The 23,723-nt window shown below is 39.5% G+C and overlaps 1 protein-coding gene across 2 annotated transcripts in view; it reads left to right on the top strand.

Annotated features, from left to right (window-relative positions):
* The first annotated feature begins 212 nt into the window (after nt 1–212).
* LOC125244061 (stonustoxin subunit alpha-like) overlaps nt 213–23,723 on the top strand; it is a 1,172,099-nt gene continuing 1,148,588 nt past the window's right edge. The window contains exons 1-2 of one of the 2 annotated variants that reach the window (XM_048154017.1): nt 213–444; nt 547–643. In XM_048154017.1, coding sequence (XP_048009974.1) covers nt 250–444; nt 547–643 — 292 coding nt within the window. In that variant the 5' untranslated portion in view covers nt 213–249. The remainder of the gene's footprint in view (nt 445–546; nt 644–23,723) is intronic. The other variant, XM_048153995.1, reaches the window with a different exon arrangement.

Here is a 23,723-nt window from a genome sequence, read left to right as displayed (position 1 = left end):
GTTTTTAAAGGAGCAACAAAGTTAATACATTCAGAGCGGCTGAGACTAAAATCCTCAACAAAAGTGTCTGAGGAGGAAGTGATGACATGAGCTCCATGAAGGTAGCAGCTGAATCAGTAGAGAGATAGGGCTTATTATTGACATTTCTCTTATCACTCACTTCTGGTACATACTGAAATCTCAAAAAGACACAGTAGTGGTCAGATATGACAGCATGTACAATCTGTGGGTGTTTGACGGTTAAGCCACATGAGATCACCAGATCATACGAGAACTCAGGAAATGGTGACAGGTTGTGACAGGAATCTCCTTCATATTGACATTCAAACAGGTCTCCTTGTTGATGATTTCACGATGTCAGCACTTTTGATGTACCTGAAGCAGCTGAGCTGCATCTACTGTGCATATCTATGGTTGGCAACCCTAGCTGTGGTGAATGCACAGGTAAGTGAACTCCCTCAGACAAAATGCAGAAGTGTAACCAAATTTTTTATCTTAAAAAAAAAAAAATAATAATTATATATTGAACCATTCCTTCAAAAATAGGAAGTGTTACAACCCAAACCAGATGAAGTTCAGATTTTCAATGAAGACAGCGGAGGACTTCACTTCTTAGCAGACCAAGGAAACACAAACTATCCAGGTAAGACTGAAATGTTGTTACAAAATGTAAATGTACTATCAACAATATCACAGGGACAGATTAAAAATCATTAGAAGGAACTTTACAATGCTCTGGAGGTTGAATCACTCAAAGCGGAAACAATGCAGTCACCACTGGAATCAAAATCCATGAATAAATAGAACTGTTATGTTAGGATAGGTAAAACATCAGGACATGAAACTGAAATTGTAATGAATGTGAAAATGTATTAGTTCATTAATGTTGCAGGATTTTGCACCGTCGGCAAAAAAATTATAGCCTATAAGTCAGAACTTTGTGAACTTGTTATTGAGAAGTCTCACATGAGAACTCCGATCTTGCACACGTGATCAGAGTTCTCAGAGTTCTTGGTTGTGAGACGTATTTTCCTATTGTAAAGTCATGCAGTGTGAACACAGCAGTGTCTGAATGCTACCCCAGATAGTCATGCAGTGTGAGAAGATCTGTGACCCGAACACTTTGAAAATCATGCAATCTGAACTCAGCATAACTGCATCAGATGTCTGTGTTTTGTTGGCAATTGGTGCACAAAATGTACACAACACAAACGTTATTGTTACCTTTTTATTTATAATAATATGGTAGCTTGCAGACTATCTCTACGCAAAACCTACGCATGCTCGTGACTCTTTAGCTCTGCCCATGGCAGGCACACCTCCAGGAGCTCTGCTTTTTTCAGAAAGACAGCTTATCTTTCTTTTATAAATATGATCAAACTAAAGACTTTTCGGGGATATGAAGGATGCAATACTACTCTACAGGTACTCAAGATTAACATGAGATTGGTAGAAACCATGTGTGTTACCTACCCTTTAAGAAGTTATATTTCATCCAAACATGAGTGTAATTATTTAATTAATATGTGTTGCATTATTTGTGTTATATAATCCATATATAAAATTATATAATACAATTATTAAATAATACAATTTAATTTCATCTTAAATAAATTCCATCTTGTATAGTTAAATAATAAGAAAAGCTGCGTTACAGCCGTGCGGTTTCTCTGAATATCGCAGATACATGTACAGCTGGCTAATGAGAGCTCTGTAATCTGAGTTTGCAAAAGGTATTTTGGTTTTTATAGGGGGATACATGTACCATGTACAGGTGCTGGTCATATAATTAGAATATCATCAAAAAGTTGATTTATTTCACAAATTTCATTTAAAAAGTGAAACTTGTATATTATATTCATTCATTACACACAGACTGATATATTTCAAATGTTTATTTCTTTAATTTTGATGATTATAACTGACAACTAAGGAAAGTCCCAAATTCAATATCTCAGAAAATTAGAATATTGTGAAAAGGTTCAATATTGAAGACACCTGGTGCCACACTCTAATCAGCTAATTAACTCAAAACACCTGCAAAGGCCTTTAAATGGTCTCTCAGTCTAGTTCTGTAGGTTACACAATCATGGGGAAGACTGCTGACCTGACAGTTGTCCAAAAGATGACCATTGACACCTTGCACAAAGAGGGTAAGACACAAAAGGTCATTGCAAAAGAGGCTGGCTGTTCACAGAGCTCTGTGTCCAAGCACGTTAATAGAGAGGTGAAGGGAAGGAAAGATGTGGTCGAAAAAAGTGTACAAGCAATAGGAATAACCGCACCCTGGAGAGGATTGTGAAACAAAACCCATTCAAGAATGTGGGGGAGATTCACAAAGAGTGGACTGCAGCTGGAGTCAGTGCTTCAAGAACCACTACGCACAGACGTATGCAAGACATGGGTTTCAGCTGTCGCATTCCTTGTGTTAAGCCACTCTTGAACAACAGACAGCGTCAGAAGTGTCTAAAGACAAAAAGGACTGGACTGCTGCTGAGTGGTCCAAAGTTATGTTCTCTGATGAAAGTAAATTTTGCATTTCCTTTGGAAATCAGAGTCCCAGAGTCTGGAGGAAGAGAGGAGAGGCACACAATCCACGTTGCTTGAGGTCCAGTGTAAAGTTTCCACAGTCAGTGATGGCTTGGGGTACCATGTCATCTGCTGGTATTGGTCCACTGTGTTTTCTGAAGTCCAAGGTCAAAGTTCTGGAGGAGATAAGGGACTTTCACAAAGACACAAAACATCAACTAAAAAAGATTATCTCGAAACCGTCTCAGGTTACGACTTTTACTTTGGAAAGAGTTCACCGCACACCGGCTCCTGCAAACCTTAATCAGAACAGAGCGGTGATCATCCATTTTCTCAAGTTTTAAGATAAGGGGTTTGTTTCGCGCTCTGCAAAATATCACCCATGATGGATCCAAACTGTTTTTCGCTCAGGATCTTTCAGCAGAAATGAGTTCAATAATGTTAAAAAGCCGTTTATCGGCATAGGGACTTTCCGTGGGTTTCACCATTATCGTTCAAGTTAAAGGTGCTGTACAACAGGAAGATCAAACTGATGTCCTCGCCACACAAGGCTGAGGAATTCTACTGCGATATCAGTGCTGGATAAACTATGGACAATCAGGTTTGATTTGACTTCAATGCTTTAAACGAAAGAGGAAATGTGACTTATGTACAGCTTAAATTCCCCAACTGTATAGTATTGAATTTAATTTGTCACTTCTTACTGATATTGATGCCTGTAAAAATATTAGACAATGACAAAACTATTTACTTTCACTAGGCAACATTATCATGAATATGGAAACAAACAAGCAGGCTTTTAGCCTATCAACTTAAAAGAGAGCATGCTGAATGTACAATAAAATGCATTCGTAAAAAAGACAGTTTACAAATTTCACTAAAAATATCATGTTACATTTCAAATCTGAAGATGATAAGTTTAAAACTCTTAGATTTATTACATGTTTTTCAAGACCATGTCATGTGATTTTATTTTGAAAAGACTCTAAAGTGCTAACTGGTGTTTATTGTCGTCATCTAAGCATCTATTCAAGTGTATTGTCTCGTTTGTCATGTGGTGATAATTGCCCGATTCAGTTTCAGTCTCCCCTGAACACATTCACACCTTTCCGGCCTGCTTATGGCTCAAATTATTCTTTTCTTTTGTCCCTATTATAATTACTATTCAAGATTTAATCCCTCATTTCTTTTACCAAACTTCTCACTTCACCTTCTTTAAAACTGTATCTAATGCCCTTCTTGAAAAAAAGAAAGAAAAAAAATCATTGAGCTGTACAATTCAAAATTATTTATTTGCATTAGCTCATAACAGGTGCATCTCTGGGCTCGCTAGCATGTTAGCTTAGCACACCAACAAAACACGACAATTTATAAGATTAAAACCATGTTTTTGCTCCAAACTTACAAGTCGAGTGTTTTTAATAACCTTCTTTAATGTGATGTGGCTTCGGATAAAAAATTAGACAGAAAATATATCATTGCATTATTTATATAATCTATCTATTATTAATACTAGACATGTCGTAAGGAACAAAGATAAACTACATATCGTCACAATCGTGTATTTATTACTTTCAAAAGTGTCGATTTGCAGATATATTGATGTTTTCAGCGATCTCTGTGTTATTTCCTTGGAGGTCACATGGTATGTTTTTTTTCTTCCGTGAAGCATTTGTGGACTAGTGTGCAGAGCGCCCTCCGGCTGCAGGTATGAGTTGTAAACACAGTACTCAGTGTATACAGTGTTAATATGAGGACAACAGCATGTTTTGGGTAAAAATTTAATAAATATTACTCCTCTGTATAGAAAATTGACATAAACGTATGACAACCCATCAGTATTTCTCCAAATGTGCATGCCTTTAAGCTAAAAGCCCTGAGGGATGTTATTTTGTGGAGTTTTCCCATGATGATCTCACAGGAGTTTATTCTCAATGGCTGAAGCTGACGCTCACATTTCAATGAAAAGGTAACAACTCCGTTTTTCATATTCATAACTCCCGATGCATAATAACAAATAACGGACCCCATACGATATTAAGAATAAAATAGAGATTAAAAATTGAAGCTTGAGTCTTAGATCTTTTTAATGATGAATAGTTTGTCAAGGTAATTACATTACATTTAACAGTAAATTTGATCTAGTTTAAACAAAGAAGCTTCGGTGCGTCTGCGCGCCAGTGCAGGTTAACAGGTTAAACAAATGAGATTTATATAAGAAGGAGGAAACAATGGAGTTTGAGACTCACTGTATGTCATTTCCATGTACTGAACTCTTGTTATTCAACTATGCCGAGGTAAATTAAATTTTCAATTCGATGGCACCTTTAACACTGTGAGGACCCCAAAACTCTGGAACAACATGCACCAGTGCTAATTTTTTTATATATATACTAATCATTTGTTAACATATTTTCATAACTTCAGTGAGTGCATTGTTTCTGCTGATAGATTGTTAGCTAACTGGGTGATTTGTATATGCATTTCTGAAATGACATAACTTGCACACTGTCACCTCTGATAACAGATTACTCTAAATTGTAGTGTTGACATGCATTTTCTGTAAAGCTGTAAAGCTGCTTTGAAACGATACATAGTGAAAAGCACTATAAAAATGTGAATTGAACCCAACAAATGTATGTACACTAAATCAGTATAAGATGTTTTTGAGCCAGAGAATCACCAGAAAGGTTCTGATGAAGTCTCATTTTTAAAACATCTAGCCTAAGCAACTCTTGTAAAACCATTAACAGAAACACATTTAGGATACACTCTTCCCCCAACAGGTTGACTCGCAAACACCTTCACTGTGAGTTAAATAAATGTTTTTCATTCTTTTGTCTTTTTAACAATGATCCTATCAATGTGTTTGGAAACACAAATACAGATGTTCACGAAAGAACATCTCCCAAACAACAACTTTTCTGGCGTGTGTGGATAATGAGGACTCTTTGGTTTGATGAATATTTCTGATTCTTTGTCTTAGGCACCAACAACTAACATGAACCTAACAGCACTTATTTTGACACAGAGGTGTAAAACTTGCTTGGGTGACTTTCACCTCCACAATCAAAGGAAAAACATGGCCACCATCAGCTCCCAACAGACTGAAAGACATACAAATGCCAATCTGGGGTGAGATATAACCCCCATAAATATACCCATATATCTAAATATAAATCCAACTAAACCTATATCTCATTGACACTCGTGACCTGCCAATCAATAAATTCAGCCATATGCTGTGTTCACGCCACCATGTATTTACCGGAATCTTGAAATGACAACACGTGACGTTATATTCGGAGCCGTTCTTTTGGTCCTTGGACTGGGAATTATGCGTTTCCATGGCACCATTATCAATGCCTAAATGAATCTACAGCGGTCACATGGTACAGCGGTCACGTGGTACATCTGGGAGCTTTCAGAAAATTCCCAGCTTACAAGCTGTAACTACGATCTCTACGAGGACATGAACGCTTTTTACAAGCTAGATTCTCGTAACTACAGGAATTATGAGGCCGCGTGAACGCACCTTTAAAAACAGCCACTGTCAACCACTGGCCTGCCAATCAAGGGTGACGGCACTAAATATTTGACAACCACTGACCAGTCAGTTTAAGTGACAACACACAGAAATTAAGGTCATAAATTAAGGCTATAAATCATCATTCTGACACATAGTGTAGGATAATCTACTTAGATGAAATAGCATGAGCCCTCCTCCTTTGTTATTGTGTTTCAGTGGAAATAGGCTGAATGGAGATTGGTTACATTCCTCACATTTAATACAGATTCAGGAATATAAATGATTACCTGATTAAGAAGTAATGAGGGAGCAGGAGATAAGGCACAGGATAGAATAAAGTCCCAGGTCAGGTAATAATCCTATCAACTACAACTCAATAGCTATGTTTCCATCCGCCTATTTTTAATACGCATTTTGAGATATCGCATTAAAAAATGCTGGATGGAAAGCCAAGATGTGCATAAATTAAAAAGCGTGCATAAAAAAACTTGTGCGCTCAAATGAGTAGGACACATTGAGTAGTGACACGAAAACATGCGCATAAACTACAATGGAAACGTTTACTGAAAAAATTCCATGATATGCTTCAAAAAAGACATGTGACTTTGCAATGTAACAGCATAACTGGACCAACCAGCGGACCGATCTCGTACGGCATCTGAAATGCTGTTTTTGGTCGTTCTGTAATGCCTGAGCAAAGTCTGTCGTTAAAGTGGTTCAGATTAATTCTCATGATTGCATTCACAAATACCAGCATCTAAATGCAAGATAACATGACAGCGTTTATTGTTTTTCATCTGCACGCTCTGAGGTGCAAATCATTTATGATGAAAATTATTATATACAGTGGCTTCTACTGCAGAAACGTACATTTTTCTTAGTGATATTTAGCTCCAGTGTATCAGGAAGTGACGTTTTTGTTCTCTTTGACTCGCTGGATTGAAACAGTGCTATATTCACAAAAGTTTTATGTGATATTCAAAATTTGCACATAAGTTAAATATGCAACTTTGGATGGAAACATAGCTAATGTATTATCAATGTCACATTTATCAAGAGGATGCTTCTCTTTTTTTTAATTGTCCATCCTCATCCGCCTTCTTCCCTATTAAAGGAAAGAAGGTAAGGTGCTCTGCAATCATTGAGTAATAGATGCAATACTTGGGCCATGTGTTAAGTATTACATTCTTGCTTTTTCAAACTTCATTTGATTTTTTTCAACCATTTTTCAACAGACTTGCTAAAATCATGAAGGCCCACCCTTAAACCCAGCCCCCAGTGGATTAGAGAAAATCGGGTAAAAGCCTATGGTGGTTTGAAAATGCTCCACTGATTGGGAAACACCCACTAGTGTTCTGCTGAGATGCATCAACTACAAATCACTGTTCAATGTCAATGTGTCCACCTATGGGTGCTGTTGGCTTTCATCAACATTTCAAGGCTGATCCAACACAATTTAAACATTGAAATGACAGTCTCAACCAAAATAATGGTTTGGATCAAAACTCAACATTCTATCAATGTCACCATGCTATCTGAGGTATTACTAGCACAGATTTAAGCATGAGGATTGTTATGCTAAATTACAACCCGATCTCTCTAATCTGATTAACTGGTAGCCTATTGGAGCCTCACGCAGTGTCTCATAAAAGTTATTCAGCAAACAAACGTAATGATAAACCATAAAAATGTACTTCAAATATGATGTTTTCTTATTCTTTGGTATCTTGCAACCATATTCTCTCATTCTTGGCTCGTCCTTGACAAAAAAAAAAAAAAAAACTTCTTTCGACAAGAGGAAAAAAAAAGTCAATCAGCATCAGCAACTGCCAGTAGTGAATAAAATGTTACACCCCTCTGGCTTCACCACTGTTGCTTGGCACCATATTGCTGCTTGCATCTTTATTTTATAACAGATTTCTTCAGTATTAACTCTTTCCCCACCATTGACAGAAGTTTCCATCATTTGTGATAAAACGCTTCCCCGCCATTGGTAAGAATTTTCGGCTTTCCACTGTCATATGGTAGTGGCGCTATTGCACATCTTCTGAAAGAGTACTGAATCTCCTGATCAAAACACAGGTGAAAAAGAAGCAGAAACAAACAATATCATGCAAATGTAAAATTATGCAATCATCAACATTGAACAGCATATACATTAAAACTGCTAACATTACTAACTAAATTAAATGTTGACCCAGGACGAACTATAGGACTGTGAAGCTCTGGGGATGTTGATGGACTCAATCTACCCCATCTGTGTTTGGATTATCATTCTGAATCCCATCTGGATGTAGACATTGACTAAAATGTATTTTTCTCAGCTTCTTGCTCAAAATGTTTCTTTAATGAAACTTTTTTTTAATGAAACTTACCCATATTGAAATGTTGATAAAAAAAATTGCACAAAGTTATAATAATTTTTTGTTTAAAAGCAGAGACTCTGTTATTTCTTTTGATAAATTGGATGTTAATACTACAAAGTATTCTATGGGCCATGAATCTTTTGTGAAAATTATAAAAAATGCTGGTGGTGGCTGGCAACGTTTTTCAGAAACACTGGCAGGGAAAGAGTTAAACAGTATTCATTATAATCAGATGTAATTTTGTTAATATGACCTTTTATTTGTCATTTACTGCAGCCCTGACATCACAGCCCATTGAAGTGGCAGCTCTAGGAAGACCTCTGTTTCCTGGTATGCTGCATGACTGCCGAAAGGATACCTTCATTCCAGGTGCTTTACCAACATAAATAAATAAAAGTTTGTTGTCCTCACTTCACCAAATGCTGCATCACTAATTACCAGTCCTTGTTTAAAAACACTATAAAACCCACTATAAAAGAAACTGTTGTTTCTTCAACAGTACATCACTTCCTCATACATAACTCTTAAAGCCATTCCTCATTTCAGGTATTACTCTGTGGGATAAGAAGTCACTGAGTGAAGATTTGGACAGTCGTTCACAACTCATGACAGATCTGAAGTTCAGTAGCTCCGACTCTCTCTCTAGTAAGTCCAGTCTCCTGGATGTAAGTGCTTCCCTGAAGGCCAGCTTCTTAGGAGGGCTGGTGGAGGTGGGAGGATCTGCCAAGTTCCTGCGTGACACCAAATCCTCAAACCAACAGTTCAGAGTAACAATGTATTACAAAGAAACCACCAGATTCGAACAGCTCACTATGTCCCAGCTGGGCCAGATCACCTACCCTCAGGTGTTTGACCAGAAAACTGCAACTCATGTGGTCACGGCTGTACTGTACGGAGCTCAGGCCGTCATGATGTTTGATCGGACATCTTCAGAAGAGGAAAACAAGCAGGAGATTGAGGGAGAACTGAATATCATGGTCAAGAAGATTCCTCTATTTTCCATTGAGGGAAAAGGAGCTGTAGAAATGACAGATAATTATAAGAAAGTGGCTGAGAGCATCGCCTGCACATTTTATGGTGATGTCCGTCTTGAGCAGAACCCCACCACTTACATTGAGGCCCTGGAGGTGTACAAGAAGCTCCCCACTATACTGAAGGAGAATCCACAGAATGCAGTTCCATTAAAAGTCTGGCTCTATCCTCTTTCTCTACTGGATACAAAAGCAGCTCAGTTGGTGAGAGAAATTAGCACAAGTCTGGTTTCCAAAAATGAAGATATAATGAAGGAGCTGGGAGAGGCAGAGAGGACATGCAACGACCTCTCAAGAAAACCACTGGTAAATGTTTTCAGAGATATCAAAGAGAGGCTGCAATCATTTCAGAGATTAATAATTATTATTATTATTAACACATTTCCTTGTTGTTACAAATAGTCCTTAAAGGGTCATGAAACCCTAGACTAAATTTACTGAGATTTGAACAGATGTTTGTGTGTTGAACATCATTGAATACAATGTTAGCATCTGTTAGACTTAATTGTAGGGGGAAAGTGGTTAATGTTGAGATTTTGTACGCTATTTTTGTCTTCCGTGTCCATGTCACAGGCTGTGACGAAGCGGTACACTATAGCATTTCAATGACGCTTCAGTGTCTCATAATTATTATTGAGACTGAGATTTCTTATCCTATGATAAGACACTATCTCTATTACAGTACATGGCAAAACGCTGTATTTTACATACATTTTACCTTTATTCTACACCTCTGTTTTCACTGTCATATGAACGGCTTGTTTTACTTCCTGGTTGTATGATACCACTCCCTCCGAAATATACAGTGTGTTTAGATTGGTTAGCAGGTTGGCAGCTGGCCCAGTGTATCGTGATTCCCTGAAGCGTCCGGAAACGCTACGCCCCTTACCATTCATTATCACTACCGCTTCAGTGGAAATGTAAATAATGGCATCTATATTGCTGTATTAAATAGAGCCCGAATCTGACCCATATGAAGAGGGTCAAGCTGCAATCATGGCTTTTCAAGGATGTTTCTGAATGGTATTTAATTTTTTTTATTTGTGTCAAAGTGTTTGGATATGCTGTCACTGCTGTTTGTTAGCTTTCAATATGCAGTTTTATACTGATTACAGCTTTACTGTAGCCGAATACATGACTGAGTAGTAGCATTTTTGTAAAGGTAGCGTGTTGCATGGCTTTCCCCTAGATGACTACCAACACTGTTTGTGTGCAGCAAGCATTTTTCGAGAGCGGGAGGTGGATTTCAGCCTTATTCATACTCTGAAAGGCACTTCAAACAGAGATATCACATACAATAAGCATTAATGGATCAAAAACGAGTGTTTGTTTTTGTTTAAGAGTTTCTGAGTCGCACAAGTGCTCTTCAATATCTGCATCTCCGACACAAGCACAATTCATCCAAAACTGGTGAGAACTGACCCTTCTGGGAACTGGTTTCATGACCCTTTAAAGAGTATACTATGTATTTATTGTCAAATGTAGGCTACCATAAATGTGAGCTTCCAAAGCAATTACATAGACAGTTAATAATGTTGTTAGTTTGACCATATCAGTTGGAGCCCAAGTATGATTCTGAAAATGCAGATAACCAAGTGATCAATCAGAAACCTGATACTCGTATGTATTACAGTAGAAGCCGCAGTTCAGCTGAATGTGACAACATGTATTTGAATAGCATATACTTTTACAAGTAATAAAACATACATACAGGCTCTGATTCAGGAGGGCCAGATTGCCCTAGCAAAATTGGAATTATCATTATTATTATCATTATTATGTAAATATTTCCACCAAATGATGTAGCTTGGTGAGGGAGGATTCGATTGAGGTGTCTGAGCTGGGACTGATTCTACCTTCTTTTTTGGATAGAATAAATCCTTTTGTAGGAGACTTTGAGCTTTGTAACTTTGCGTATCTTATACATGCACAAACAGCTACATAACACACTAAAGAAAAAGGAATGCACCATATGACTCCAACCATATATAAAATTTATAATAAACAATACAAAGCCTTGAACAAGTGTAACATTTGAAAATATAGCTAATGTGATGGATCTGGTATTTCTTTTGTATTCTGCACTGTGATTTGGCCAATCCATTCATATGATTTTATTCCAGTGCTCTGATGAACATGAGTCGGCGAGCCCCATCCCCTCATATATGAGAGGACACAACATTCTGGTTGACGTCTGTTTACTGAAAAGTGAAATAAAACAGCTTCTCAGTGTTGTTTCGCTGCAGACATTAAGTGTCAAGACCAGGTCCTGAACTCGGGTCTCTGGAGTGAGAGTCTTATTATTTACCACTGAGCCACAGACAGGAGATGAACCCAATAGTCAGACGCTTTCTTAAGTTGCTTCCAAAGAGTTTATTAAAAATAGAAACAGGGTACAATAATCCCTTTCTTCAATGCAGTCAAAAATAGAAGAGTATCCAGTCCAAAAAGGAAGAAAAAAAATCCAAAAGGAGAACCAATGATCTCCAAACAAAAACTCTGGAAAAATCTTCCAAAAACAAACTCAGGAAAATACTCCAAAAGTCACAGGAGAAAACTTGGAACAAGAGCAACACTTACAGCAGCAACTGGCTAGGAAACACCAATAACCAAGCAAAGATACAAAGAAAGAGCACAGCTTAAATACACAGCACAGAACGAGAAACATGTGAAAACAATAGAGCTGATTACTAAAGGTGAAAATTATAGGCATGAGAGTCCAATGGCGACATCTAGTGGCCAAAATAAAGCATTACAAAGCCTAAACTCTGACAATTAAGCATCTAAAAAAAGTATGAAAATTAATGCTAATGAGAGCACTATCCAACATTCACAAAAGCCATAAAACTATTAAAATATATGTTACTGCTCTGATTAACTGGTCAAATTAAACAAAATAGGTGAATTTGCTACTCATTTTGCATTAGCATTAGCATATAAATATTACCAAATTGAAACAAGAGCATGAACATATGAACCAACAGCATGTTACGTCTGCATTTTTGTCTGCAGCTCCCAAACTACATGAGGGCACCATTACTGTAACAGTTTAGTTCTGTTCTTGTGTTTCTAGTTTGTTTGTTTTTTTCATTGTTTTCATGTTCATATTTCAGTTCCTCCAGTCTGCTAATTACCTCCTTCTCTCCTTGTGTGTTGCCATGTGTTGTATTTTGCATTAATATTAATAAAAGAAAATGCAGCAGTAACAAGTGTGCAGTAGCTTAACACTCCATCTTTTTGTTCTGCTTCTTTTTTTTCCTAAACACTTCAGGTTACTACCGACCCCTAGTGGGCAGAGCATATTTACCCAGCATAACATTTTAAATGGATAGTTCACCCAAAAATGAAAATTTGATGTTTATCTGCTTACCCCCAGCACATCCTAGATGTAGGTGACCTTGTTTCTTTAGTAGAACACAAATGATGATTGCGCTCTGACAACGGCAGTAATGTCTCGCGCTTATACTTCAATGAGTGCGAGACATTACTGCCGTTGTCAGAGCGCGATCAGACCTTACTAAACGAGTGCAGAACACAGTTGGACGTAGTGGTGTTTTAGAGGTAAAAAATTATATAAATAATGTTTGGTTTCTCGCACAAACTGATCGTTTCGTGTCTTAGGACTTCAATGTGTCGTCACGAGCCGCAGGGTTTAATTTGGATTTGTCTATGAAAGTGTTTGACTCATATTGTTCGAGTTCCCATTCACTCTTATTATCAGACTGACAGACGGCAGCGGCTGCAGTTAAAAATCATCATTTGTGTTCTACTGAAGAAACAAAGTCACCTACATCTTGGATGCGTGTACATGCGTCCATGCAAGTGTTCACTGGGAGCAGCACCAGTGGTGGCATGAGGTGTTGCATGGTAATGCAGCAAGAAGTCCCTCACTGAAATTTTCCAGGACTTCCCTTCCAAACTTTTGGTTTGAACACAATCCTTCAGGACACGGTTCATATGCTCTACAGCCCCATTAGCTTGCGGAAAGTATAGGGAGGTACCAATGTACGAAACATATGTTTGATATTCCTACTTGCAAGGAACTCAGCAAAGGTAAGAGATGTCAATTGCACACTATTATCAGTCACAATTTCCACAGGGTTGCCAAACTGACTAAATGTTTTGGCCAGAAAGTCAGTGACAGTGTCAGTAGTGACATTACTGGTGAACGCTATTTCCACTTACCACTGACTGTTGCAGTCAATTAAAGTGAGTGCATACCTACAATCCCAGGTCCTTAACTCGAATGGACTGACAATGTCAAGTCCAACCTTTATGGTGCAGAAAGAAGTGGTACTGGTTGAAGGAGAGGTGTATATGTTTTGGCACTTTTGTTGTGTGTTTGGCAAAGCTGGCACGAAGAGATTGTGGACTGGGCTGAGTGCTCCATGCCAGGCCACCACTACAAGTCACAAAGACACTGTTTGGTCCTGAAGATGCCTTGGTGACCCTGATGAGCTAAATTAATTAGGACCCTGAGTAGAGATACAGGTACCACCAAGCGGTATAAACTTCTAAAGACCAGGCTGTCTTGTGCTGGGAGTTCATCCCTGACATGAAAGTATGATGCCAGCTCAGGTGGAAGGTTTTTCTTGTTTTTAGGCCAGCCTAAAAGTAGTTGCTGTGCAGTGCTGACAGTTCAGGGCAAGCAGCGAATTCTTTAGAGAACTCTTTTAATAAAAAAGAGCATGGTGTTCAGCAGAGAGAAATTTACCGACCTCCTGGTCCTGCTTGCTTGTTTTTAGATGATTTTTCTGAATTTTTATCTTCAATTATCAAACTCAAAAAGGTTTTGATACTTGGTGATTTCAACCTCCATATTAATGATGTTTTGTGTAACTTGGCATCTGAGTTTTTAGCAGTTACTGTATTTTTTCTGCAGTCTTTTAATAACAATTGTTTATCTGTTTTAGATAAGGTTGCTCTGTTAAAAAGTAAACGCACCTTTCCTAATAATCCTTGTCCTTGGGTGAATGATGAAATTTTATCTTGCAGGAGAATTTGTTGTAAAATAGAGCGGTTGTGGAAATCCACAAATTTGCATAGATTACACTTGAAAGAGCTTATTATGTCATTAAATGACAAAATAAAACAGGCTAGATCTGCCTATTTTTCTAATCTTGTAGCTTTGAACAAGAAGAATCCTAAAGTCCGGTTTGACACTATTTCAAAATTGGTCTCTCCTTTAGCCGCTCAAGTACCGGTCCATTCTAAGTCGGACTGTAATAGGTTTTTAAATTTCTTTGTGAATAAGGTAAATGATATTAGAGCCATCTCTAAAATAAATAAATGAAATGAAATCCATCTCTTGTTGATACTCCCTGGGGCTTATCTCCTCAATACTCTTGGTCATCCTTTTTACCTGCCACTGAAAAGGATATTTTGGGATTATTAAAAAAGGTGAAACCTTCATCAAGCCCTTTAGATATAATGCCAACTTCGCTGCTTTTAAAAGTATTTGATTTAATTGGACCTTATGTTGTTAATTTGATCAATCTTTCTCTTTGTACTGGTTCTGTGCCTAGCTTTTTTAAACAAGTGGTTGTCTGCCCCTTTTTGATGAAACCCAATTTGGATTCATCTGATCCAAACAACTATAGGCCCATCTCCAAATTGCCTTTTTTATCGAAAATCTTGGAGAGAGTGGTAGCAGGGCAGCTGACTGCATACATTCAAGAGAATAATTTCATAAATAAATTTCAGTCAGGTTTTCGGAAATGTCATTCAACTGAGACTGCCCCGCTGAAAGTATCAAATTACATTATGATGGCTGCCAATCCTGGCAAGTACTCAGTCTTGATCCTATTGGATCTATCTTCTGCATTTGATACAGTTGACCACAATATTTTGATAAATCATTTACGTATTGAAACAGGTCTTTCTGGAGTAGTTCTTGACTGGTTTTCCTCCTACCTGAGCAATAGAACATTTTGTGTGTCAGTTAATAATATTCTGTCAGAGATGACCCCCTTGACATATGGAGTACTCCAGGGCTCAGTTCTAGTTCCCATTTAGTTTTTATTTTATATTCGTCCTCTTGGTGAAATAATTCATGGTTTTAAAAATGTATATTATCACTTTTATGCTGATGACATCCAGCTGTATTGTTCATTTAGAGATTCTGAGTTTGACAAGTTAAGTGATTTACTGGACTGCCTGTCCTGTATAAAGAACTGGTTATTTAATAATTATTTACAATTGTATATTAAAAAGACTGAAACTTTAATCTTCGCTCCAGACCATAAGTTATCTCAAATTAAACAGCACCTTGGGTTCTTCTGCTCAGACGAGCCTCAGAAATCTTGGTGTTATATTTGACAGTCATTCTAGACAGCTGGTCAAAAATTGTTTTTATCATTTGAGAAACATTTCTAAATTGAGGGCGCTATTGTCTAAAGCGGACTTGGAGATGATTATGCACGCTTTTATTTCTTCTCGTCTTGATTACTGTAACTCTCTTTTTACTTATTCAGATAAATCCTCGCTGGGTCGTCTTTAAATGGTGCAAAATGCTGCAGCCAGGCTTTTAACAGGAACCTGCAGAAGGACTTGTATTTCACAAGTATTATCCTCACTACATTCAGAATTGATTTTAAAATTTTAATTTTGACTTTTAGAGCTCTGCATGGACAGGCCCCCCAGTACATTACTGACCTGTTGACCCCTTATTCTTCCTCCCGTACATCTTTTAATTGTTCCCAATGTTCATTTTAAAACTCAGGATGACCGGTCTTTTCAAGCAGTTGCACCTAGACTCTGGAATGCCTTGCCCCTGTCATTGCGTGCGATTCTGTAGATTCTTTTAAAAAGCAGCTGAATACATTTTTATTTAGATAGGCTTTTGGTTGAATGGGTTGTAGGGGTGCTTGTGATTTATTGTTTTGATTTATATGTGTGTTTTTTTTTTTGTCATTTGTTATAGTTTTATTTTGTTAGTTCTGTGTACTCTGTAAAGCACTTTGAGATCTATATCTGTGAAAGGTGCTATACAAATAAAGTTTACTTACTTAAGACATTTTCAGCTCCTGGTTTGTACAACACTTCGTAGTTAAAGCAGAGCAGACGGGTGGACCATCTTACAATGCGCATTCCAGGACGCCCCATATCTTTAGTCGCCAGCAGGGTAGTTAGCACCTATTGGGTCGTCCGAAGCGTGAACCGTTGGCCCCACAAAAACGTTTGCCATCGTTTCACAGCCCACATGCAGGCTCGGGCCTCTTTCTCCACAATCGAATATTTTCGCTCTGCTGCTGAGAGTGAGCGAGAGGCAAAGGCGACGGTATACTCAGAACGGTAAGCTCTAGCAGTTTTGTGCCCATCTCTATTAACCTTTTGAGTCCTGTCCCAGATATGGGATTTTTATTTATGTGCCCCTGAGAGTAATTTATGTGCCCCTGAGAGTACGGTCCCACATATGAGATTTAGAACATTCGGTAACGACACTTAACTGTCAGATTCACGCTTTGGCTGGCGCTGAGCCAGAGACGGATACGTTCAGCAGCGCTTGTCATTTGTCACAACTATGCAGTGTTTTTAACAACATAATGTTTATTTTAGGTGTCAGACATTTAAATATACATAAGTACTAGTAAAACCAAAAATTTAGAGTTTGTAAAGTACATACTGATGTCTATGGAAGCAGCAGTAACACATGTTTTATTCATATCAGATGCACATATTATAAGTAACTATAAACTTTACTCTATTTTTCTCCCAGATCACCGGCCACTTACTTACATGGATTTTGGGAGAAATTGATGAATTCACGTGCTATAAATCTGACTGACAGGGCTTGCTGAACAGCTGCACAAACAAACATGGCGGCACCCATCTCGCGTTATAGATCAAAATTATTTATTGACGTTTTTAAATAACAAAACACACTCACTTATACATATTTGAGAATTGGAATATCAGAAAGTTGATGACATGGTAAGCAAGTTTGTGAATATTTTGAAAGAAATGAAATAAAAGCGTTACATCTGTCAGTGTTTATTGTGGCTGCAGTGTGTGACATGACACGCATGACGCATTGCCATGGAAACAATAAAACCCTCAAATAATATTTAATTTATATATAATAAAGTTTTTAATGCTGTTATTTGATGTAATATTTTAAAATGTAATGTTAATAAAATAAATTAATACATTTTAACAGTTAAACTTAAAGCCTAGTTTATTAACATTTTGTTGGGCGATTGGGGACAGGTGGGGCTCGGAACCCTTCCCTATCTCCGAAGTGGGGAATGGCAGAAAAAGTTTGAGAAACACTGTCTTATAGGCTCCACTCGAAGAGTAATTTGGCACAAAGTGTGAATACCAGGACGTCAGTCCTAAGAATGAGCGTAATTTGGCTGCATCAGTGGGAGCTGGTGCTTACAATATAGCCTGAATATGGCAGTCATTGGGTAGTAAGCCTTGCGCAGGAATGATGTGTCCTAAGTAAGGAAGGCTTCTGCAGCTGAACTTGCATTTTGATCAATTCAGTGTAAGCCCCACGTGCTGTAGTGTTGTTAAAACAGCCTGCAGTTTGCGATCATATTCAGCTGCAGTGCGTCCATAAACAATTACATCATCTAGTTAGTTCTGAATCCCATGAAGGCCTTTCAGTATTGTAACCATCATTTTTTGAAAAGTTGCCAGCACAGAGGCCAAGCTATATGGTACCCGACGAAAGCGAAACAACACTTCATGAGTGCTAAAAGCCATTAGATCTCGGCTGTCCTTGTGATGCATCAGTTGGAGGTATGCATTGTTCAGGTCGATGCTGGAAATCATTGTGGCCCACTTCAGTTCAGTGAATAAATCCTCCATGTGTGGGAGTGGATGGCTGTCGATTATTACTGTCCGGTTCGGCTCCTGCAAATCCACACATAAACGAATTTCCCCATTTTTCTTTGTTGTCACCACAATATGGGGACACCCACTTTGCCTTCAGTTTGCAAACGGCAAAGTTCTTTGGAAACTGCATTTCTAAGTGATAAGGGAAGCCTGCACAGTTTTTGCTGGACAGGCTGTACTGACTCTCCCAGGCATTGTAGTAAACTGCCGCGCTTTCTCTCTTCTGGCATCGATGGTGACGAGATTTCAAACATCTTCTGCCAAGTATGCATCGTTACCGAGGGCTGACTCGGGCATGGCAGGAACAAAGCAGGCATAGGTAAACTGAGTGCTGCCATCCTTGTCACCAAAATGTTGTATTTTGCATTAATATTAATAAAAGAAAATGCAGCAGTAATAAGCATGCAGTAGCTTAACACACCATCCTTTTTTTCTGCTTCTTTATTTTCCTAAACACTTCAGGTTACTACTGACCCCTAGTGGGCAGAGCATATTTACCCAGCATAACATTTTAAGCAGACACAACACCATGGTTACAGAAGATTCACAACTAAACTAATTACAATTCTAACTCTGTTATACTAACAGAAATATAATAATAAAACAATAAATGGCTCATAATTAAAACACACAAACAACAAATAATCATCTTAAAACACAAACTCTTAAACTCACTGTATGATAGCATTTCTGCAGAAAGACCTGAAACCTAAATGATTATGATTAATATAAATAATACATTTAACTAATGCAAATCTCATAATCTATATTCTTTAATAACAATTATTATTATGGTATTCTCTGTTGTTCTGTTTTCAGTTTTGTCTTTTTGGTTTAAAGCATGTTTCATTCATTAAAGTCTTTGCATTGATTAAATACAGTTCCCTATATCTGACATTAAATGCCCATACTCTGTGACACTATTTGTAACAACAATGCATTTGTGAACATGAAGGAAATACTCATCTGTAAAATGACTGGATTGCTCATTGTCTTCTGAATTGCCAGCAAATTTTAACTACTTTAAACTGAAAACCTTCAAACTTCAACGTTTTAAAACTAATTCAAACTTTCTGGTCCGGCTTTGTCAAGTCAACCTAAAGTTTGCCTCAAATTTCTTTTTTAATCTAGTTTCCTATTAATTCAGTAGAATGCAGCCAAAACTGGCCCACCAGCAATAATATTATTTTTATTATATTTTTAATATTATTATAGTTACTTTTATCCATTCTGCATCTCCCACATATGTGTGTTTTAGCAAGGCGGTCTGTGTTGCAAGTTGGTGAATGATGATACTTGCCAGGTTACATGTCACTACTCTGCTTTATTAATTTATCCAGTGTAAATCATGGCTTTTTGTTAACCCTCTGGAGTCTGAGGCTTTGAGGAACGCCACTCGTGAACCGATGTCTGAAAGCTAAGAATCAAAACACTCCAATACCATTGGCCGGCAACAGCCTATGACATCATAATAGTGCGACACAGAAGTATATAAGGAGCGCCAAAAGAACCAGTCAGTTTCTTAATGACTTGAGGGACTGTTCAGCATGCAGCCCTGAAGTATGCCAGGGCAACGAAGAGTCTCGTTCCCTGTTCTCAGGGAACTATGGTTACATGCGGAACCTGAGACGTTCCCTTTCGAAAGGGAACTCAACTCTGCATTTCAGTACACGTTAGGGAATGATATACCCACGCCGCCATGCTTAAGGAGAGTGCATGCCAAAAGATGGCTAGACAAATGTCAAGCAGTTTCGAAAGAAACACCAGATAGCAACTCACCCTCGGGTCACACAAAAGGCTGTCAGTGGCAGCATTCCCTATGGCCAACAGCCCAAGCTGAACCTCATAGAGGCCTTCCGTAGAAAGCCTACCAAGGGTGCTCCAAGGCTTCTGGGACCCTAATGCCACCAGGGAGGCCAAAAGACAAAAGACAATCTTAGTCTTGGCCAACCCTGTCTGAATACACTCAACAACGCATTCTTCAGAGAAGAGAGCAAGTAAGAGTGACTGCAGAAGGGGCAGTAAGCAACTCAAACCCACGTGTAGAGATGGGCATCCTGGAGAGCAGATGAACCCTCATATCGAGGGGAGTAAAGGTGCATTCACGCTGCCTTGTAATTCCTGTAGTTACGAGATTCTAGCTTGTAAAAAGCGTTCACGTCCTCGTAGAGCTCGTAATTACAGCTTGTAAGCTGGGAGTTTTCTGAAAGCTCCCACATGTACCACGTGGCCACTGTAGATACATTTAGGCGTTGATAGTGTGTCAAAATGTTTGTGATTTTAACATACAGCTTATGTGTAAATGATTTGCCACTTGCATGAGCAACGTAATATAAAAATCAAAAGTATTACTTTATATAAATCTGAAGTAATGACTTCGCAATGTGTGGATGCATATTTGTGGCTTAAATAGTGTGAGTGTGATGTGGTGCAGGTGCGTGTGCGTGTGCAATCAGTCCCAGGAATGAGGGCCTATGGGAAACGTAGTCCGAATGATGGAAAGTCAATATTCAGGTGACGGCTCCGGTGGTGCGGAGGAGAAGGTGTGGGAGCCACATCAAAGCCACTGGAAGGCAAGCCTGCAACCTTTAGCTAAAAAAGCGTAATGGGTAATGCTAACGCTCCGCCCCCCGCGGTACGCAGGGAATGAGACCAGAGGCTGTTTTTTGAATGGAAGTCAATGGATGAGAGACATCACTATGCTGATTAAACAGCTTTTGTGGGGAAATAGCTAATAATTTAATTAATGGACAGTCTGTTTGCTAATCTTCAGAATGTTTTACACTAAACAGTACTTTTTTGGGGAACTATATGTAGATTTTAGCTTGATAAAAATGTATTTTTTTAAGAGAAGGCAGACTAGGTAATGTTGTGACTGATGTCACTGCCATTACATGATAGGCTGAGAGGGGCCGCACGTGATTAAGTTAGCCATTATGCTTTCTCCAATAGTAAGAGATACAGACCCTCTTATCTCCCCATTATATACAATCTCTGGCCACATTCGTGACACAAACTAATAACCTTGTCTAATTTCGCCAGTTTGAATTAAAAATAGGCCTATGTAATGTTATAATTACTAACTGTCATTGTGAGGGGACAAGAAACATTTGAGAAGCTGTTTTCATCAGATTAATAATTGTGTCCATATTGTGAACTAATATAATACAATTAGTAGCCTTCAGAAATTAAAAAAGCTCAGCATTAGGAGGGGAAGAGACAGAGCAAGATAAAGAGACAAAACAAAGAAGTAATGGAGATTAGGAGAGAACAGGTATTGACAAATACTGCCAACTGACATGGTTTTAAAACTATTTCATATCCTTTTTAACCCTGTAAGACCCAAATATAGAAAAAGACTTTTCACCTGTCAGATGTTGTTGTAGGAGGCCTCTGATGCAGATAATAAAGGCTTTTTTAATGTTTTAGTAAGTTTTTAGGGAAACGTAATATTGCAACTTTGGGCCTAGTTGGGAACAGAATTTCAGCATTTACACTTGCAGTCAGAACAAATATTCAGAACAACTAAGGGTTAATTTGGAGTGTGGATTGCTTACATAGCACTGTAACAGTAAATATCAATGAATAATAATAATCACCCAACAGTCTGTTACGTGCTGGTGCTCTAGAGATTAGGCGAGTACGGAAATCCACAATAATAATGGCTTTATTTGTAACAAGGAGCAGAGTGACAGCTTAACACACAATAACTAACAACAAGAACGTCTCGGTTACAAAGGTAACCCTCGTTCCCTGAAGGAGGGAACGGAGACGTACGTCGGACAGACCGACGAATAGGAATCTCGCTAGAGAGGCCAATCTACTTCGAGTGTAACTACAACGAACCAATGCACATTGGCATGCAATCATATGCATCAGCTGCTCGCCTCGCCGCGCGGGTATATAATGAGCAGCAGGTGCGTTGCATCTTCAGGTTTTCGCTGAGGAGCCAAACCAAGCAGGCGGCAGCATCAGCAGGACAACGACTGTGGCGACGGGACGTACGTCTCCGTTCCCTCCTTCAGGGAACGAGGGTTACCTTTGTAACCGAGACGTTCCCATTCAGTCGGTCATGTTCGACGTACGTCAGACAGACCGACGAATAGGAATCCCTACCAAAGCGCCACAGGAGCTGCCCTCTTCCAGCGCTCTGTTGTAAGCCACCTGAACCCCCTTGCCTGAGGACGGTGGGACAGGGCTAACACACAGAGAGGGTCGATCACTGCTGTTCCCAAACCCATTCAGTGAGACTATTGGATAACGCTGGGAAAGCGCAACCTTTCGTTAGAAAGGAACGCTGCGGAAGCCACATCCTTCCCCGAAGGAGTTATGTGGAGGAGTACATATGGACTAACCCTGTAGGTTGTACACATATGGAAGAACTGGGGTGACTCCAACTCGATGAGAGATGGGTTCTCTCAGAGGGAAAGACACGGGCTTCGTTTAGGAGCAACCGTGGAAAAAACCATATGGGATCCCCGTAGGGTCACACATATGGAACCCAGCCTAAATCCGGTTCTCAAGGATGCAACGGAGTATAGGCCTGGCGCCAGACGCTCCGCCACGTTGGCTGCCGAAGGGTAACCGGAGGACTCAACAGGGTCTGCCTGTAGGGACTCTCTGGAGTAAAAAGGGCGCATGTAGCGCAGCAAGCCAACACTAAGCCGGGGCCTCTCCGTGCCTCTGACCTGAGGCGAGAACACGGGAGGAGACCGGCTCGACACGAAGGCTATAGTATCTAGTGAACGTGTTAGGTGTCGCCCAGCCCGCAGCTCTACAAAATGTCTGTTAGCGAGGCGCCACGAGCCAGCGCCCAGGAGGATGCTACACCTCTCGTGGAGTGAGCATGCAACCTGAGCGGGCAGGGCACGCCCTGAGCTTGGTAAGCCAGGGCGATTCTGTCCACTATCCAGTGGGCCATCCTCTTCTTGGAGACAGCCTTTCCCTTCTGCTGGCCTCCGTAACAGACAAAGAGCTGGTCTGAGGTCCTGAAGCTTTGAGTTCTGTCTATGTACAGTCGCAAAGCGCGGACTGGACAGAGCAAAGCCCGGGCTGGGTCTGCCTCCTCCGAGGGCAGCGCTTGCAGGCTCACTACCAGGTCCCTGAAGGGAGTGGTAGGAACCTCGGGCACATTGCCAGGCCGGGGTCTCAGTACCACGTGGCTGTCACCCGGCCCGAACTCTAGGAACGATTTGTCGACCGAAAATGACTGCAGGTCCCCTACCCTCTCGATGGAGGCCAATGCAACCAGCAGCAAAGTCTTCATAGACAGAATCTTTAAGTCTGCTGACTGCAAAGGCTCAAAGGGAGCAATCTGAAGTGCTCTTAGCACCAGAGCTAGGTCCCAAGAGGGTATGGAGGGAGGTCGAGGAGGATTTAACCGTCTCGCCCCCCTGAGGAACCTGACGACCAGGTCGTGCTGACCAA

The sequence above is a fragment of the Megalobrama amblycephala genome, linkage group LG1, assembly GCF_018812025.1.
Source record: "Megalobrama amblycephala isolate DHTTF-2021 linkage group LG1, ASM1881202v1, whole genome shotgun sequence".
In the NCBI taxonomy this organism is placed as follows: Eukaryota; Metazoa; Chordata; class Actinopteri; order Cypriniformes; family Xenocyprididae; genus Megalobrama; species Megalobrama amblycephala.
The sequence above is the reverse complement of the archived record's forward strand: the minus strand, read 5'-3'. Positions and strand labels throughout refer to the sequence as shown.